General features: G+C 46.1%; 1 protein-coding gene across 2 annotated transcripts in view; it reads right to left on the bottom strand.

Annotated features, from left to right (window-relative positions):
- Window positions 1-638: 638 nt before the first annotated feature.
- Window positions 639-19,843, bottom strand: part of KLC2 (kinesin light chain 2) — a 33,459-nt gene continuing 14,254 nt past the window's right edge. For both annotated transcript variants that reach the window (XM_058159926.1, XM_058159925.1), the window contains 13 exons: window positions 19,210-19,282; window positions 16,996-17,218; window positions 16,774-16,861; window positions 15,497-15,598; window positions 14,208-14,381; window positions 12,579-12,678; window positions 8,524-8,573; window positions 8,316-8,386; window positions 7,912-8,020; window positions 6,533-6,682; window positions 4,620-4,744; window positions 3,726-3,786; window positions 639-2,924 (listed from right to left, as the gene is read on the bottom strand). In XM_058159926.1, coding sequence (XP_058015909.1) covers window positions 2,844-2,924; window positions 3,726-3,786; window positions 4,620-4,744; window positions 6,533-6,682; window positions 7,912-8,020; window positions 8,316-8,386; window positions 8,524-8,573; window positions 12,579-12,678; window positions 14,208-14,381; window positions 15,497-15,598; window positions 16,774-16,861; window positions 16,996-17,218; window positions 19,210-19,282 — 1,407 coding nt within the window. In that variant the 3' untranslated portion in view covers window positions 639-2,843. The remainder of the gene's footprint in view (window positions 2,925-3,725; window positions 3,787-4,619; window positions 4,745-6,532; window positions 6,683-7,911; window positions 8,021-8,315; window positions 8,387-8,523; window positions 8,574-12,578; window positions 12,679-14,207; window positions 14,382-15,496; window positions 15,599-16,773; window positions 16,862-16,995; window positions 17,219-19,209; window positions 19,283-19,843) is intronic.

Genomic DNA, 19,843 nt, shown 5'->3' with positions numbered 1-19,843 from the left:
AAGGGAACATTAGGACAGGGACGGGAGGCACGCTGGTGCGCTTATGCATGCCCCTTACAGACCTCTTAGGAATGGGGTGAGGTCAATAGTAGATAGTCTTTGGTTAAAATTTTGGGGATTTTGGGAAGAGACCACAGAGTCTGGTAGTGCATTCCAGGCATTAACAACTCTGTTAATGAAGTCATATTTTCTGCAATCGAGATTGGAGCGGTTCATTTTAAGTTTGTCTCTATTGTGTGCTCGTGTATTGTTGTGGTTGAAGCTGAAGTCGTCATTGACAGGTAGGATGTTGTAGCTGATGATTTTATGAGCTACGCTCAGGTCACACTGAAGGCGGCGAAGTTCTAAATTTTCTCAACCCAGAATTTCAAGTCTGGTGGCATAAGGTATTTTCTTGCGAGCAGCAGACTGGAATATTTCTTGTGATATATTTATATATAATGGAAGGAAAGTTTAAAAAAGAAAGAAAGAATAAGATGATAGATAGATAGGTAGGTAGGTAGGTAGATAGATAGATAGATGGAGATATAAAAGACCAAACCAGAGAATATTCCTCTTGTTTTATTTCTAGAGCAACATAATTAAATACAGAGCACAATTCTCTTCCTGTCGTTTCAAACCCACCCCCCACCCGACGTAACTTCTTCTCCGCACACAGACCCCCCCCCCCGTGTGCCCGCAAACACGCAAAAACACGCACGCAAGATTTTAGGCGATATAAGGTACCGGGGCCCTGCCCGTTTTGAAATCCCGGGAAGTGGGGAAGTGGGGGGGGGGGTTTGAAATTAAAAAAAAATAAACTGAAAAATTACTGAACCGTCCTCCCTACGGGTCTGCAATTAGAGCAGGGGTCTCCAACCTTGGCAACTTTAAGACTTGTTCAAAGCTGAGCAAAGCTGGCTGAGGAATTCTGGGAGCTGAAGTCCACAAGTCTTAAAAGTTGCCAAGGTTGGAGACCTCTGAATTAAGAGGGGCTTAGATTGGGTGGGCTTCTGTCCCGCTTGGATTGGTTTTGCCAAATAGCGTTTTTGATTTTTTTTCGGCCACAAAGCAAAATTTGAAATGGGAGGCAGGCTCCCTGCGTTTGCAATGGTCCAAAAAAAGAAGAAAAAAAAAGAGGGTTTTTTTTCTCTCCCCTCCATCAGCCCCCCACCCCCACGGGACACATCAGAATAGAGAAACGACATCTTAATATAAATACGCCGTTTGGAAGAGTTCTCCGTCTCGAACGAGGGCGACGAGGGAAGAATAGGGAGAGGAAACCCATTCGGAAATTGGATCTGCTCAAGCCCATTTTTCTTCCCGCCTTTGGCTTAAAATCCTTAGCTATTTATGACGGCGGTGGGTGTTTTTTTTTTTTTTATTGAATGGACGCACCAGCGAGACGCGGGAGGAGAGGGGAAACTCGTTGTTCTATCTTGCTAAGAAGGGGTTCTAGTGTGCACGCACACCCGATGATCAGCTAGCTGTCCGGGACGCACACTCAGGCTAGTTTTTGGCATTGCTGCACGGACGAACTTCCAGGTTCTGGCACAGATGCGCACCCAACGATCAGCTGGATGGGCAGACCAGTTTTCGGCACTGCCGCTAGCGCGAAGGACAGCTGATCGTCGCGCGCAGATGCGCGCCAGAAACCCAGGAGACGAACAGGCAAGGCCACGTGTGCTGGGCGACATGGCTTCGCCATCACGGTTTTAGGGTGAAGGGGTGGTAGCCCTCTATGCATCGCTCCCGAGCAGGGAAGCGGGGAGGGGTATCTACCGTCCCTCCCCTTAAGATGAGAGCCAGTGGGAATTTGGTTAATAATCCATCTGGCTCAGGCGAGAGGCTTCCTGGCACCCAAATCTGGAGGGGAGACAAGAGGAAAAACGAGATCGGAACGTTTGCACAGACACAGCAGGGGGTTATCCCGTCGGTAAGCGAGCCCCTGAATGAAAGAGGCCGCAAGGAGCGATAGATATCGTCATCCAGGCAAGTCCCCCCCAAATAAAAATAAAAATAAATAAATCCAGTGCAGATTGATTGAGGAGAAGGGATTTCGAGAGAGTAGAGGGGTGGTCTGGGTGCGATCTCTCTCTTCCTGAGGCCCGGCACAACAGATCCTGTAACAGAAAGGATCCACCAATCGCAAACGGTGGCAAGAGAGCCGTTCGAGAGTCTCTTAAGCCTATTTATTTATTCTTTCTTTGCAGATGAACCAATTAAGGTGGGTTTCCAAAAAAAAAAAAAAAAAACTGACCTAGCTAGTCGAGATCATTTTGCGAGAACCGGGAGCAAAAAGACGTCCGCCAGAACCTTGGGAAATTATATTGTAATTTTTTTCCCCCGGACTCGATCGCTCCAATCTCACCACGTTCCCGGGAAGAGGCCTTGACAAATCATGCAGCTTTGGGGAGGGGGGGGGTCCCTTGCCTCCCCCCACCCCCCAACAAGATGCAGTTCACGGTGTGTTGTGCCAATGTCTTGAGACATCCTGCCTTAATCTGGGATTTAGAGGCGGGTGGTCGAACGGTGGCATTCGGTAGCCTGGGTTGAGGACGAGAGCCGCGGTGGCAACATGCTGGGGAAGGACGGGGGGGGGGGAGAGGAAGACCTCGGATGTGGACGGGGAGGGGTGGCGATGGCGTGCTTGTGAGGGTGCCCGCGACGCCGAAAAGTGAGATACCGCTCTGCCCTCAGAGCTGCAATGGCGGGAGCTCTATGCCAGCAGGATAGAGGGGAATTTGCGGAGAGGATGAGGTTCCAAGGCAGAAGCTCGAAGCAGCCCTGATGTGGTCCGGATTTCCGGGGGGCTCCCCCCCACCCCCTCTGACCCAGCCCGAGCCATGGAGGGCGGGGGGACATCATGCCATCAGGGACCTTCGACGTGGCAGGTCGACGTTGCTGGTGCTTAACCCTCGGCTGTCGCAGAGGTTGCCGGAGCTCTAAAGAGGGAAGAGAGTGAAGGTTGTTTAAGGGAGCAGAGATGCCAGCTTTGCGTCTCCCAATTCCTGGGGGACGGGGGGGGATTTTGTCCCCTCCTTCCTTTTCTTTCTCCTCCTTTTCCCTTCCTTTCTTCCTTCCTCTTGTATCCCTTTCTCGTCTCCTCCTTTTCCCTTCCTTCCTTTCCTCCTACCTTCCTTCCTTCCTCCCTCCCGTTCCCTCCCTGCCTTTCTTCCTCTTGTATCCCTTTCTCGTCTCCTCCTTTTCCCTTCCTTCCTTTCCTCCTACCTTCCTTCCTTCCTCCCGTTCCCTCCCTCCCTTCTCCTTCCTGCCTTCCTAGCCATCCCCTCTTCCCCCTTCCTTCTTTCCTTCCCCTTCATCTGTCTTTTTCCTTCCTTCCTTCTTTTACCTCTTCCCCTTCCTTCCTTCCTGCTTCCCCCTCCCTTCTTTCCTTCCCCTTCCTCACTCCCTTCCTTTTTCCTTCCTTCCCTTCTCCTTCCTTCCTTCCTTCCTTCCCCTTCCACCCTCCCTGTCTTTTTCCTTCCTCCCTCCCTTCCTTCCTTGCTCTTCTCCTCCCTCTTCTCCTCCCTCCCTCCTTTACGAAACCAATCCAGCTACTCGACCAGATCGTATTGTTATCAGAAGAGACTTTTGTGAAGTCGGATAAGCCGCGACCTGACCTGCCGTTCCAACATTGTTGGAAAACGAGTCTGGCGGCTTTCTACCTGCCATGCCAGCTTCCCCCACAGGAGCCCAATCCCAAAAGAGAAGATTGGCCAGCTTCCACCACAAGGTGCAGTTACCTGGCTGGGCTCTTCTTCTACGCTTTTGTTCAGGAAGTTGAGCGAACTGGCCCTTTTAATCCTGGAGAGAGAGAGAGAGAGAGAGAGAAAATCCAAAACGGGTGAGATTCCCTCCGCCAGGTGATCAGGGATCAGCCTTCGAAAACTGAACCCCTCTTTCAGTCCGGATTCGCTCGTTTTATTTGGGCCGGCCGTATTTGCACAAGTTTATTAAAACCACCTCCGCAAACCATTCACTGAACCGTGTAACAGGCTCGACTTTACGACCGTTGGTTGAGCGACGGTTTTTCGGCGCTGAAAAAAAGCGGCTTTTCACACTTTACGCCAGGGGGTCTCCAACCTTGGTCCCTTTTAAGACTTGTGGACTCCAACTCCCAGAGTCCCTCATCTGGGAGTTGAAGTCCACAAGTCTTAAAGGGTCCAAGGTTGGAGACCCTTGCTTTACGCTGTGGTCACGCGATCAAAATCCAGGTGCTGGGCAACCGACTCACATTTACGACGGTTGCAATGTCCCGGTGTGTGTGTGTGTGACCTTCTGACAAGCAAAGCCAAGGGGTGGGGGGAAATCCAGACCCACTTAACGTCCGTGTCCCTAACTTAAACCGCCACCCTGATTCGCTTAACCACGGGCAGCCAGAAAGGTCGTAAACATGGGACCGAAACGCCCCCCCCCTTTACAGCCGTTTTCGTGTTTTGCAAAAACGGGGCTTGATTTCGGTCGCTAAGTCGAGGACTCCCTGTTGCAGAAACGAAGGGCGATCGGGACGACGCCAGAATCGGGAGAAGCAAAAACAGCTTCTAAAAAACGTCAAAATAAAAATGAGAGGAGGAGGCGCAGGCAGGATAGGGGCTTCCCATTTCTCCGGATTCCGCCCTCCAAATTTGAAAACTCACCTGGGATTCCTCGGTTCTTGAGGGCTGCTCCCTTGAAGTTTCTTAACCAGCATCTCGCTGCTCCGTCGCAAAGCGTCGCGCAGTTTCCCGAAAGAGCCGCTGCGGCGCAGAGCTCCGGAGCCCACCTGAGAGAGCAAAAAGAGACACAGGTTGCCTCCATCTCTTAAGGTAACAAGGAAGTTGTTAAGAGACGGCCTGCGGAAAAATGGCAGCACCGTTCTTCGATCAAGTTGAGACTACTGCTCCCAAAATTCCCAGCCAGAGGGCACAGAGGAGTTGTAATCCCTGGTTAGGAGGTGGGGGATACGTTTGAGGGGACAGCTTGGTTGTTGTGGTCCGCCAGCAGCCTGCGGATCTGGCAGTGGAGTCAGACAGCGATGAGGCTGAGGAAGAACATGCGCCAGTCCTGGAGGCTGGGGAAGGCCCAGATGAGGGCTCTGCGTTGGAGGCAGAGGTGAGGCCAGGGCCAACGGGGAGTGAGGTGCGGACTCCGGAGCCTCCAGAGGCTGACAGTAGTGAGGCAGAGGAACAGGAGGAGCCTGTTCCTAATGCACGCATGAGAAGAGCTGCCAGAAGGCAAGAGCAGCTCAAGCAAAGAGGACAACTCAGGAGTAAGGCCAGGCAATGATTGGCCCCTCCCATAAGACTTAAAAGACCAGCAATGGCATTTGGGCTTTGCTGGAAAACAATGTTGATAGCTTTGTCTTGTTGCATTTGTGTTGTCTTTTGAACTTTTGCCAAGAAAGGCCTTTGGCAGTTTGCCTAATTGGACCAAGGTTGGTGATAGGACTGAGGAATTGTGTTGGGAGGAATTTGCTTTGATTTTTGAATTGGGCTAATTCATCCTCAGCTGTTCTAATAAAGTTTGTTTGTTTTTACACTGAGTTTCCTACTACCTACCTGGGCCTGGGTCACAACAGAGGGGACAGCTTGGTTTCTCCAGACTAAACTGTTAATCTTACGCACGCCGAGGAGGTGGTATCAGGGGACAACAGTTTTTCGTGTATTCTTCATGCTAAGCCTGTATTTCTCAACCTTCGTGCTTTAAGAGGGGTGGACTTCAACTCCCAGAATTCCCCAGCCGGCAAGCTTTTAAGATATGTGGATTTTTTAACTCTCAGAATTCTCCAGTTAACTTGCTTTTAAGATGGCTGGAATTCAATTCCCAGAATTTGTTACCCAGCATGCATGTTTTAAAATATGTGGACTTCGACTCCCAGAATTCCCTAGCCCACTTACTTTAAAAGAGGTCTGGACTTCGAGTCCCAGAATTCCCTAGCCAGCAAGCTCTAAAATACGTGGATTTTAACTCGAAGAATTCCCCAATGAACGTGCTTTAAGATGGCCGGAATTTAACTCCCAGAATTCCCTCCCCAGCAATCATGCTTTAGAATATTTGGACTTTGACTCCCAGAATTCCCTAACCAACTTGCTTTTAAAGAGCTGTGGACTTCAACTCCCAGAATCCTCCAGCCAGCAAACTCCAAAATATGCGGATTTTAATTTGCAGAATTCCCCAATAAACATGCTTTAAGATGGCTGGACTTCCAACTCCCAGATTTCCCTATACAGGGAATGCTTTAAAATATGTGGACTTCGAGTCCCAGAATTCTTAAAATGGCTGAAGTTGAGAAACGGTACTACTAAGCTATAATGCGGTTTGGCGGTTTAAACCAGTTTAGGGGGCTCTGAAACTCCAGGCCATGATACTTTAAGCCAACCTGGGTTTTTCTCAACGTGTGAACCTGGCTACCACCAAGAGAAAATTCTGTAGATTTTACATTTGTTGAATTTTCTTCTTCTCTCTTCATTTTTAGAAGGAAATTCTGTAGGTTAGGAAGGGTCCAGTTTCTCTCTCTCTCTCTCTCTCTCTCTCTCTCTCTCTCTCTCTCTCTCTCTTTCTTCTTTCTCACCCCAGACCATTCGGCTACTCCTTCTTCTGATTCATTCTCGTTCTCGCACTTCCTGCTGCCGGGAGCCCCATCGCGTTTCGGTCGCTGTTCGGCACGGTTCCCGTCCTTTAGAAGTTCCACGATTTTGCTCTGGTTGAAAGCATCCATGCCCTGGGAAATATAGAAAGAGGAGGATAGAAATATTTAATCCGCGTCCTGTGAATACGAGCCGGCGTGTGCGTTTACACACAACTAAGGGAAATTTCCATCGCAAGTGACGGCGGTCGCAAATCAAGGCACCCGCGGACCTGTGCCCAATTTGTATGTGTGTGTGGAAGTCGTTAAGCGGATTCTGTGCGGTTGTTAAGCGAACCCATTGTTTATTACGGGGCAGGTTTTGCTGGAAATCCGAAGTAGACTTCCCCCTTCCAGTAAAAAGGTTGTAAATAAGAGTCATGCCAGGTACCAAGCACCAAAAATGCGACGTGGCTGAAGGATGCTGGAATTTCATACCTGGAACGTAAGTTACTTCTTTGTGGGGTTCCGTCGTAACCCCGGTCGTTAAGTAAGGTATTCGTAACCCCGAATACCTCCCACCGTCCCGTGCGCTCTCACAGAGAGGGTCTCCTCAGGGTGCCGTCAGCGAGGCAATGTCGTCTGGCGATGCCCAGGGGAAGGGCCTTCTCTGTGGGGGCTCCCACCCTCTGGAACGATCTACCCCCCGGACTTCGGCAGCTTTCGGACCTTCGGACCTTCCGCCGCGGGCTTAAAACATACTTATTTAATTGTGCAGGACTGAGCTAGATTTTAAATTTTGGGTTTTAAATTGGGTTTTATTTCTATTTTTAATTGGACGGGCTTTAGAATAAGTTTTTTAAATGTTTTATATTGTATTTATATTCTATTTATCTGTTTTTAGTGCCTGTAAACCGCCCTGAGTCCCTTCGGAGATAGGGCGGTATATAAATATGATTAAATAAATAAATAAATAAATAAGTGGAAGACTATCTGCACGGGGAAGTCCTCGAACTTATGACCACGACTGAGCCCAAAATTTACGCTGCTCAGTGGGGAAATTTGTTAAGCGAGTTTCGCCCCATTTTATGACTTTCCTTCACCGCCGTTGTGAAACCAGTGACACGGTTGTTAAGTGAAATCCGGTTTCCCCATTGACTGGCTTGTCAGAAGGTCGCGAAAAGGGGATCACGCGACCCCGGGACGCTGCGACCGTCATAAATGTGAGTCAGTTGTTAAGCATCTGAATATAAATCACGTGACCACAGGGCTACTATGAGGGTCGAATATGGGAGGCAAGCCAAAAAACAAACAAACAAAACATAGCAATTATACGCACAGCATAAGTCTGTTTTCATCCCATGAAACGCAGAAAACACTTTTACCTGTTTTCGTGATTTCTGGGCGCATTCTTCCAGGGTCTCGGCCGCTTCCACTTTGCCCTGGCGCCGATACAGAGACCCCAGACTTTTTAGGGTGGCGTTGACAGTCAGGCTGGGGGTTGGGGGGGAAGAGAAGAGAAGGCAGGGGTCAGGGAAGAGAGTTCCGTTGTTAAGTGAATCGCGCCACAATCGGGGTTTTTTTGAAAGGTGAGCTGGCTGCCCAAGTGACCGGATCACGAGAACTTTTAAAAGCATTGTTTTTTCGGCCGAAGAAACTCTTGTCTCTTCCTTTTCGTTTATCTTTCACGTCAATTGATCCATTTCCGCACAAGCCAAGATTTTAACTCTCCCAACCTCTTCTTTCAAAAGCCAATTCTGATTAAACGGTCCATTTTCTCTCTACTCACCTGTCTACTTTGCAGGCTTTATACCAGCTGCCATATTCTCTGTAAGGGGCGCTGTTTTCTCGGTATTTATCCTAAAGGGGAAAACAAGATTTTTTAAAAAAAGAAAAGAAAAGAAAGAAAGATTAAAGGGAAGGAATCATGATCATTTGGATGCTGTCCCCAAATCCCCAGCTGCCCTTTCAACTCTCTTGCCAGCCCCCAAAAGTACCTTACATTCTTCCCGCTCCTCTGCGTGCATCCAGATGGGTTTATTGTCACCTGCAGAGAAGCGACAACATCGGTTAGGAAATTCGAGGCACTGGCCATCGCGATCGGTTCAACATTATGGATGACTGTTTTGACTTTTAACCCGGCTTGCTGTCGCGGTGACTCATTTATAACCTGGTTTACCTGTATACAGATGCTCGTCAATTTACAATTTACTTTTGCTGCAAAAGTTTCCTGATTGCTTATTTGTACCCTATGAGTATCATGAAGTGTTGTACCTTATGATTCTTGACGAACATATCTTTTCTTTTATGTACACTCAGAGCGTATGCACCAAAGACAAATTCCTTGTGTGTCCAATCACACTTGGCCAATAAAAAATTCTATTCTATTCTATTCTATTCTATTCTATTCTATTCTATTCTATTCTATTCTATTCTATTCTATTCTATTCTATTCTATTCTATTCTACTCTACTCTACTCTACTCTATTCTATTCAAAAAAGCCAACACAGTTCTAGGCTACATAAACAGAGAGATAGAATCAAGATCACGTGAAGTGTTAAGACCACTTTATAAGGCCTTGGTAAGGCCACACTTGGAATACGGCATCCAGATTTGGTTACCATGATGTAAAAAAGATGTGGAGACTCTAGAAAGAGTGCAGAGAAGAGCAACAAAGATGATTAGGGGACTGGAAGCTAAAACATATGAAGAACGGTTGCAGGAACTGGGTATGTCTGGTTTAATGAAAAGAAGGAGTATATGTTTTCATATTAAATATTTTATAGTGGAAGATTATAATTTAACATGAACCTATGTATTAACATAAATCTGTTAAAGGTAACAAATATGATTATTAATATTTTATTTGTAGTAAAAGGAATGACACTCAGAATATGGCAATTGACATAAAAATAACGTATTGAAATATTGAATAACTATTCAATATATATATGTTTTTATATTATGTATTTTTTATTTTTTAAAAAATATATGTTTTTTATATTATACATTTAATAAAAATATGTGTACCAGAACTATATAAGCTTGTCAACTGTAGTAAATATCAGGAATATTATTTTATTTGTACTAAAATGTAGGACACTCAGGTGCCACTCTGTTCACGCATTGATATTCTTGTAAAAAAAAAAAACTTGAGAAAAAAAATAACTTCGGTCACTAAATGAATGATTGAAAATCAAAGACTATATATAAACAGGGGTCTCCAATCTTGGCAACTTTAAGCCTGGAGGACTTCAACTCCCAGAATCCCCCAGCCAGCAAAGCTGGCTGGGGAATTCTGGGAGTTGAAGTCCCCCAGGCTTAAAGTTGCTAAGGTTGAAGACCCCTGATCTATAACACTGAACCATAATTCCTGGTTTTATGGTTCCCATCGGCCAGGTTCGCACAAGATGCGGAGCCAAAGTGGCTGTAACTTGGGCTTGTTGTAATAATAATAATAATAATAATAATAATAATAATAATAATAATAATAATAATAATAATAATAATAATAATAATAATATCAGAGTTGGAAGGGACCTTGGAGGTCTTCTAGTCCAACCCCCTGCCCAGGCAGGAAACCCTACACCATTTCAGACAAATGGCTATCCAACATTTTCTTAAAGATTTCCAGTGTTGGAGCATTTACAACTTCTGCAGGCAAGTTGTTCCACTGATTAATTGTTCTCACTGTCAGGAAATTTCTCCTTAGTTCTAGGTTGCTTCTCTCCTTGATTAGTTTCCACCCATTGCTTCTTGTTCTACCCTCAGGTGCTTTGGAGAACAGCCGGACTCCCTCTTCTTTGTGGCAACCCCTGAGATATCGGAACGCTGCTATCATGTCTCCCCTAGTCCTTCTTTTCATTAAACTAGACATACCGAGTTCCTGCAACCGTTCTTCAGATGTTTTAGCCTCCAGTCCCCTAATCATCTTTGTTGCTCTTCTCTGCACTCTTTCTAGAGTCTCAACATCCTTTTTACATCGTGGCGACCAAAACTGAATGCAATATTCCAAGTATGGCCTTAGCAAGGCATTATAAAGTGGTATTAACACTTCACGTGATCTTGATTCTATCCTTCTGTTTATTTATTTATTTATTTATTTATTTATCAAACTTCTATACCGCCCTTCTCCCGAAGGACTCAGGGCGGTGTACAGCCTTCATTTAAAAACAATAAATATACATATTAAAATAACCATTAAAAAGCTTATTCAATGAAAGGCCAGATTAAAACCGTCGATTGACCATAAAAATACCCAATAAAATTACCATTAAAAGTTTAAAATTTAAATTTAGAATTTAAAAAGTCAGGCCAGTCCTGCTTGTATAAATAAATAAGTTTTCAGTTCCCGGCGGAAGGTCCGAAGGTCAGGCAATTGGCGTAAACCGGGGGGAAGTTCGTTCCAGAGAGTAGGTGCTCCCACAGAGAAGGACCTTCCCCTGGGGGCCGCCAGCCGACACTGCTTGGCGGACGGCACCCTGAGAAGACCCTCTCTGTGAGAGCGTACGGGTCGGTGGGAGGCCCAGAATTGCAGCCCAGAATTGTGTTGGCTTTTTTTTTCTGTGAACCCGGAAGCTGAACGGGGCCGTGAACCCACAATCCGGCTGAAATTCGGGTTGTGCCACATTCCCTTTGGGCTGAGCTCACCGAAGGATCCGGATTTGCTCACCCGGGAACCAGCACACCTAAGACAGGAAAATGACTAAGCGAAAAACAGCAAGTAGGGCAAGGCAGGGTTGAATCATCCTGGCTGGAAAGGAGGAATTTTCGGCCCAGCCCAGGGGAATGTCAGGGTTCACTTATCAGGCATTCCCGACACAGGTCTGCCCAACTCCGAGTTGGGGATACGCACAATTATGTTGCTTTGGGAAGCAGAGCTCCTTGTAGGAAGGGGTTGAGAGAAGTCAGAGAAACAGAATGAGAGAGAGAGAAAAAAAAAAGAAATAGGAAAGAGAGAGAGAGGAAAAAAAACTGAGAAAGGAGAAAGAGAGAGAGAGAAAGAGAAAGAAAAATAAAAAAAGAAAGAGGGAGAGAAATAGAAAAAGAAAGAATTAGAGAAAGAGAAGAGAGAAAGAGAAGGAGAGAGAAAGAGAAAGGGAGAAAGAGAAAGAGAGAGAAATCGAAAAACTGAGAAAATGAGAAAGAGAAAGAATTCACTGTCTCCTGGTGTTTAGCTCAAAACCACCCAGCTGGCTTTCAAGTCTAAGGCGCAACTAGAATTCACTGTCTCCTGGTGATTGGCCCAAAGTCACCCAGCCGGCTTTCATGTCTAAGGTGGAACTAGAATTCACTGTTTCCTGGTGTTTAGCTCAAAATCACCCAGCCGGCTTTCATGTCTAAGGTGGAACTAGAATTCACTGTCTCCTGGTAATTGGCCCAAAGTCACCCCGCTAGCTTTCATATCACAGGGCAGGTCTAGAACTCACCATCACCTGGCTTCTAGCCTGGTGCCTTAACCACTGGACCAAACTCTCTCCTCAAAGTTAGCCACGGAACAAGCCTCTTCGCCCTCTTTTCACACTTAAACACACACAGACACAGACACACAATCCCTTGCACGCAGTGGTGGGATTCAAATAATTTAACAACCGGTTCTCTGCCCTAATGACCCGCTGGGTAGGCGTGGCTTAGTGGTCATGTGACCCTATGGGCGTGGCCAACCCAACGTCACTCACATCGATGGGCGCTTCGCCTTAGCTGTTAACAATGTAACAAGGGTAAACCAGAGAGGCTGTTTCTGTAAGCAGGGCAATAAAGATTAGGCTAGAAACACCACCAGAATGTTTCAGTTCCTTTCAGGATTAGCCCTGTAAAGTGGAAAAAATAAGATCTCTTCCAACAACCGGTTCTCCGAACTGCTTAGAAAGTTAACAACCGGTTCTCCCAAAAAGGTGCGAACCGGCTGAATTCCACCACTGCTTGGACACCACCCTAGTTGTTTTTCCAGTCTTCTACGAAGAAGTCCTAAGCCTAAGGCTTTGCCATCTGTGCGAAAGTTTGCCCCCTCTCTCACCCCCAACGGATGAAAACACTTCTTCCCATGCTCACCGTTGACCGATCCGAATTCCCTCTCGTGCGCCTGGGTCAGGATCTCCTTGTAGAGGGTCTCCGCCTCCTTGTATTTACCTTGCTTGATGTAAGAAGAGGCCTGCGAGGATGATAAAATCCAGAGATAAGAGGAACAGGCCAAGTTTCTAGCTTTAAACCAACTTGGTTTGTCTAATGTTTTTTTTGGGGGGGGGGACTGCCTCTCCCCGCCACCCCCAAACTAACTTTTGTCAATTTGCGGATTGACTTTTTTTTTACAGGTCACGTCACAAAAGGAGAGAGCGATGGGGGAGGGAGGGAGGGAGGGAGGGAGGAAGAAAAAAAAAGGAAAGGAAGTATATTGGTTCACACAGTCGCATCTCTCTTTTGTGAAATTGTTCCCCACCAAAAGCATCACGCTGCCTGAAGGCTTTGCAGCCCACCTGCTCAAAACTTTAGCTATATTTTTAAGGGACGGTGTGGGGTCCTTAGTGCTCTCTGTGCCTGCTTGTTTTCTTGCAGATGTTTCATGATTTAACTAGGTAACATCATCAGTGCTAGAAGAGAATGGGGATAGTGGAGAGGAGGAGGAAGATGGGGGAGGAAGAGGAGGAGGAATAGGACTGTGGGGTCCTTGGTGTTCTCTGAGCTTGCTGGTTTACTTGCAGATGTTTCATGACCCTAACTCGGTTACATCATCAGTGCTAGTCAGATTAGCACTGATGAGGTTACCTGTTCTGTCTCCTTCCCCACCTCGGAGTAACGAGCTGGCCTTCAGCCAGTGGATTCACGGCTCTTATCAGTCCTGGCAGAGAAATCGCAGCTGCCTGCCAAAGTTCAAACAAGTGACTCACGTAGCAAGACTTTCAGCTCTTTTTGAAACAGATCAGCTAAACTTTTGCTTCCCGTGGAGTGAGAGCAGTCCCAAAGCTCCTTATATCTCCTGTGGGGTGGGGCTCCTGCCCCACCCTTCCTTTTGATGACGCCGCCTCTCTAATCTTCTGAAGCGCGGGTCAAGCCAAGCTTGATTATTATTATCAGCTGGGTCTCAAGGCGTAGCCTGGGGAAGGGAGGAATCAGGGGACGACGGCCTCATTACGTCCTCCGACTGGTCTGGTTCTGGCTCCTGGAGCCGAGCCAAAGGCATCGGTGCTCCCGAGGTAAGCCTTACCGGCCCTTCTCCCTCACTCTCAGAGTCACTGTTGGGCATGGGGCCAGGTTCGGGGGCTGGAGTCACAACATTACCTAGCTGGGTCATGAAATGCCTGCAAGAAAACAATCAAGCTCAGAAAGTACCAAGGACCCCTCATTTCAACCCTGAGCTACAAACGTTCTCCTTTTTAAGGAACGGGGTGTGTTCGCTCGTTTCCTTACCCAACTAGGTACCATCAACAGTGTCAGTGTGGGTTTTGCTGCCTGTCTATAGGCAACGGCTTGCCCTGCCAATGTTGGCGGGTGTAATTTTTCTCCCGGCAAGTTCCTTGATTCAAGGGATTGTTTTTCGCTTGACTTGTTTGTCTGGGGTTCATCCCTGCTTCTCTGGCTGTGGGTCGCTGGAGAAGATTACACTCCTGTTCTTATTCATTCCTCCTTAGCTCTTCTTCGCCTCTCTTGGCCTGCTCGGAGTCACTCAAAGAAGCCCCAACTCACCAGGTTGTTCTTCGTCTTGGCTACGTTTGGGTTGTCGGGGCCCAGGCGCGATTCATAGATCTCCAGGGCCCGCTGGTAATAGTACTGGACTTCCTCGTACTTTCCTTGGTTTTGGCAAAGGAGCGCCAGGTTATTCAGCTGCTTGGCTACGTCGGGGTGGTACTTTCCGAGCACCTGCAAGGTGAAAGGCGGTGGCACTCAGACATATTTTTTGAAAATATAATTTTATTTATCATTTTTTTAATATCCAAAAGTGCTTGGTGAACAGTGTATCGTCTGGGTCAATATACTTTACACACAATTCTAATAATGACGGCACCATTTAAATATAAGGTAAAAGATAAAAGTTCCCCTCGCACACATGTGCTACTCGTTCCCGACTCTAGGGGGCGGTGCTCATCTCCGTTTCAAAGCCGAAGAGCCAGCGCTGTCCGAAGACGTCTCCGTGGTCATGTGGCCGGCATGACTCAACACCAAAGGCACACGGAACGCTGTTACCTTCCCACCAAAGGTGGTCCCTATTTTTCTCCTTGCATTTTTTACCTGCTTTCGAACTGCTAGGTTTGTCATTACTCTGCTAAACAAATAATTCCCTCAACACTGTCAAACTATTCACTAAGTCTGCATTGCTACTAATCTTCTCGTCGTTCCCATCACCTACCTCCTCCCACTTATGACTGTATGACTGTAACTTGTTGCTGTATCCTTACGATTTATATTGTTTCCTATTATGATTTTATTGCTTATTTGTATCCTATGACTATCATTAAGTGTTGTTGTACCTTATGATTCTTGATGAACGTATTTTTTATTTTATGTACACTGAGAGCATATCACCAAAGACAAATTCCTTGTGTGTCCAATCACACTTGGCCAATAAAGAATTGAACTGAACTGAACTGAAGTGATCTGAATTGAATTGAGCTGAAGTATATTTATTGTATTGTATTTATTTGTATGTATTGTATTGTATTTACTGTATTATATGTATTGTATTGTATGTATTGTATTGTATTGATTGTATTGATTGTATTGTATTGTATTGATTGTATTGTACTGTACTGTACTGTACTGTACTGTACTGTATTGTATTGTATTGTATTGTATTGTATTGTATTGTATTGTTTTGTATGTATTGCATTGCATTGCATTGCATTATTCATTTTGTTATCCTGTAAGGCACACAGATATTTTACAGATATCCTAAGCCTGTCCCTTTGATCCAGTCACCCAGAGTGGCTTTGACAGTAAAACGGGAGGCGGGCAAATTTAAGGAATTCAACAAATACCTTTTCGCGAATTTCCAGGGCTCTCTTGCACAAAGGCTCGGCTTCTTTATATTTTCCTCGTTTCCCGTACAACACGGCCAGGTTGTTGAGCGTTGCAGCCACCTGATTGTGAAAAAGGGGAAAATAATAATAATAATAATAACAGCAACCCCGAAGGGCTATGAGTTACCCTCCACGAACCTGTTTCTAAAAGAAAAGGATGTGAGAAATCAAGCAGATCAGAATGTTAAACCCTAACTTTAGTTGAGGTTGTTCCAAATCATGAAACAAGGAAGGATAGGTTCTTCAAACACGTCTAGAATTTTTAAAAACAGCACTTTTTAAAATTCCAGACATGGGAATTGTGCTGTGTCCAAAATGCTGAAGATATACTTTGACATGTAACCTATGTTCGATCGGGCGCCTTATTCTTGGCTGCCATCTTTCCTCGATCTATGGATTCTGTTTGTCCCTTCTTCTATAAAATCCAAGAGAGACTTACTTGGTTGGGCTAGAAAAAGGGTAGTTTTTACGTTTTTAATGGCAAGTCAGAATATACTTGTCTGTGTGGTATCCGTTTGTTTGTCTCAGATTTGTTGGCTAACCACGCTGTTTATTGCTTAAATTGGGTGGGTGGGTGGGTGGATGGAAGGCAGGCAGGCAGGCAGGCAGGATGGAAAGGATAATGAAGGAGAGAGAAAAAGAAGGAAGGAATGAAAGAGAAAGAAAGAAAGAGAAAGAAAGATGGAGAAGACGGGAAGGAGAAGGCAAGGAAGGCAGGAAGGAAGGAGAGACAGGAGGGAGGGAGGGAGCTTAATGTAAAGGAGAAAAATGGAAGGAAAGAAGGAAGGAAAGAGAAAGAAAGAAAGATGGCAAAGAGAAGAGAAGGGAAAAGGAAGGAAGGAAGGAAGAAAAAGAAAGGAAGGAAGAAATAAAAAGAAAGGAAGGAAGAAAGGAAGAAAGAGAGAAAGATGGCAGAGAGAAGGGGAAGGGAAGGGAAAGGAAGGAAGGGAAGAGAAATGAAGGAAGGAAGAAAAAAAGAAGGGAAAGGGGAAGGGAAAGGAAGGGAAAGGAAGGAAGAAAAAAAGAAAAAAGATGGCAAAGAGAAGAGAAGGGGAAGGGAAGGGAAGGGAAAGGAAGGAAGAAATGAAAGATAAAAGAAAGATAAAAAAGAAGATGGAAAAGAGAAGGGAAGGGGAAGGAAAGGAATTGAATTGACAAGATAAATAAGTGGAAGATCATACAGCCTTTAAATTCTCCAATCAGAGCTGAGAGGGAGGGTCCCATCCTGCACTTACAGCCGGATGGTCTTTTCCAAGGGTCTTTTCCCGGATAGCCAAAGCATCGTTGAGAAGGTGGGCAGCTTCCTTGTATTTATTTTGGTCTCTGGTGGGAAGGAAAACACAGGATTAGTTTCGCAGATTCACGTAACGGTAGAAGGGAAGCCTTGGTGGGGCTGGCTGGGTTAAAGGGCCCTTTTGTGTCACACAAACACACACACACCCCGTGGAATTCCACACCTGTACACCAGCGCAAGAATATTCAGCATTGTGGCCACGTCGGGGTGATCGTGGCCCGACGTTTTCTCGAGATCTTCCAGAGCCTGCTTGCAGAGCGGGACGGCCACTTCGTAGCGCCCCTGGGAAGCGTACTGGATCACCAGATTGTGCAAGGTCCGTAGACGGGCCGGGATCTCGTAGCCGCCCTGCTGGGCTGCCGACTCTCCGGTGTGGTGGGTTGGTCCTGCAGAGACAGAGCCCATCAATCGGCTGGAAAAGAGCCCATGAGCGTAGAATATAGAATATCAAGAGTGGGAAGGGACCGGGGGGGAAGGGGAAGACTATAAATTGATTGGTTGCCATTGTAGAGGAATAATGGTAGAATTAAACAAGTTGGAATGGTGTAATGTCGGGACTGCTCGGCAAACACTCCCGAAGGGAAAGGGTAAGGAAAGAGGAGTAAAGAAGGAAGAAAGTAGGTAGGCAGGTGGGTAGGGAGGAAAGAAGGGAGGGAGAAGAAAGGATAGGGGAGGAGAAGAAGGAGAAGATAGAGGATTAGAAAGGATGGTAGTGAGAAGTGGGAAAGAGGAGGGGAAGTAGGAAAGCGAGGAGAAGGTGGTGGGGAAAGTTTAAGAAGGATGAGAAGGGAAGAAAGGATTAAAGGGGGGAGTGGCAGTCGAGCAGCCCTGATTGAGTATAATTTGAGTATAGGACTGATCGTTGGATAAGTGATTGTATTGTACACTGGTCAAATTGTGGGAATTATTATGGAAAATAAAATTTTGCTCTAAAAAAAAAAAAAGAGTGGGAAGGGACCTTGGAGGTTTGTAGTCCAACCCCCTGTTTAGGCAGGAAACACGGCTTAGACCATTTCAGACAAGTGGTTATCCAATCTCTTCTTAAAAAACTCCAGTGTTGCAGCATTCACAAGTTCTGGTGGCAAGTCGTTCCACTGGTTGAGCATTCTCACGTTCAATAAATTTCTCCTTAATTCCAAGTTGCTTCTCTCCTTGATTAGTTTCCATCCGTTGCTTCTTGTCCTGCTTTCAGGTGCTTTGGAGAATAGCTTGACTGCCTCTTCTTTGGGGCAGCCCCTCAAATATTGGAAGACTGTTATCATGTCTCCCCTAGTCCTTCTTTTCATTAAATTTAGACATGATTCAGAATAACAAGAGTTGGAAGGGACCTTGGAGGTCTTCTAGTCCAACCCCCTGCTTAGGCAGGAAACCCTACACCACTTCAGACAAATGGCTATCCAACCACTTCTTAAAAACCTCCAGTGGCAAGTTGTTCCACTGATTAATTGTTCTCGCCATCAGGAAATTTCTCCTTAGTTCTAGGTTGCTTCTCTCCTTGATTAGTTTCCACCCATTGCTTCTTGTCCTGCCTTCTGGAGTTAGAACAATAGAATACTTGGAGTTCAGAAAAGCCACATTCTAGTCCAACCCCCTTGTTCAGGCAAGAGACCCTACACCATTCCAGATAAATGCTTGTCCAATCTCTTCTTAGAAACCTCTAGTGATGGAGCACCCAGAACTTCTGGTGGCAAGCTGTTCCACTGGTTAATTGTTCTAACTTTCAATAAATTTCTCCTTAGTTCTAAGTTGCTTCTCTCCTTGATTAGTTTCCATCCGTTGCTTCTTGTCCTGCTTTCAGGTGCTTTGGAGAATAGCTTGACTGCCTCTTCTTTGGGGCAGCCCCTGAGATCTTGGAAGACTGCTATCATGTCCCCCCCTAGTTTCATTAAACTAGACACGATTCAGAGTAACAAGAATTGGAAGGGACCTTGGAGGTCTTCTAGTCCAACCCCCTACTTGAGCAGGAGACCTATGCCATTATGGACCAATGAGTCAGTGCTTGAAAATTTCCAGTGCTGGAGCATTCGCAACTTCTAGTGGCAAGCCGTTCCACTGGTGAATTGTCCTCACCGTCAGGAAATTGCTCCTTAGTTCCAGGGTTGCTTCTCTCCTTGGTTAGTTTCCGTCCGTTGTTTCTTGCCTTCAGGTGCTTTGGAAAATAGGTTGGCCCTTCTCTTCTTTGGGGCAGCCCCTCCAATATTGGAAGACTGCTATCGTGTCCTCTCCCACCGCCCCGGTCCTTCTTTTCATGAAACTAGACATACCCAATTCCTGCTTTTACATGTTTTAGCCTCCATCCAGCCCTCTAATCATCATTCTTTGTCTCGTTTAACAGCGGCTCTTCTTAACAACGAATTCGGAGCCTTCCAAAGCTTACCTTGGCCCTGGTCATCGTCATTAGGAAATAGATCATCCAAGGTATCTTTGGCTGCCTCGCCGTTTTTCTCATCCTGGGCAAAAAAAAAGGAAGGAAGGAATTTAAAAAAAACCCTGGCATTCACTTTCATGGGACCAAGAAGAAGATGTTATCTCCTTATTCACGTCTCAGAGTTGGAAGGGACCTTAGAGGTCTTCCTAGTCCAACCCGTTGCGCGAGCGGGAAACTGTATACTATTTCAGACGAGCGGCTATCCAACCTCATCTTAAAAACCTCCAGTGTTGGAGCATTCACAACTTCTGGTGGCAAGTTGTTCCACTGATTAATTGTTCTCACTGTCAGGAAATTTCTCCTAGGTTGCTTCTCTCCTTGATGAGTTTCCACCCGTTGCTTCTTGTCCTGCCTTCAGGGGCTTTGGAGAATAGCTTGACTCCCTCTTCTTTGTGGCAGCCCCAAATATTGGAAGACTGTTATCATGTCTCCCCTAGTCCTTCTTTTCATTAAATTTAGACATGATTCAGAATAACAAGAATTGGAAAGGACCTTGGAGGTCTTCTAGTCCAACCCCCTGCTTAGGCAGGAAACCCTACACCACTTCAGACAAATGGCTATCCAACCACTTCTTAAAAACCTC

Source organism: Ahaetulla prasina, chromosome 17, assembly GCF_028640845.1.
Source record: "Ahaetulla prasina isolate Xishuangbanna chromosome 17, ASM2864084v1, whole genome shotgun sequence".
Taxonomy (NCBI): domain Eukaryota; kingdom Metazoa; phylum Chordata; class Lepidosauria; order Squamata; family Colubridae; genus Ahaetulla; species Ahaetulla prasina.
Note: the sequence above shows the minus strand (reverse complement) of the source record. Positions and strands in the feature narration are given on the sequence as shown.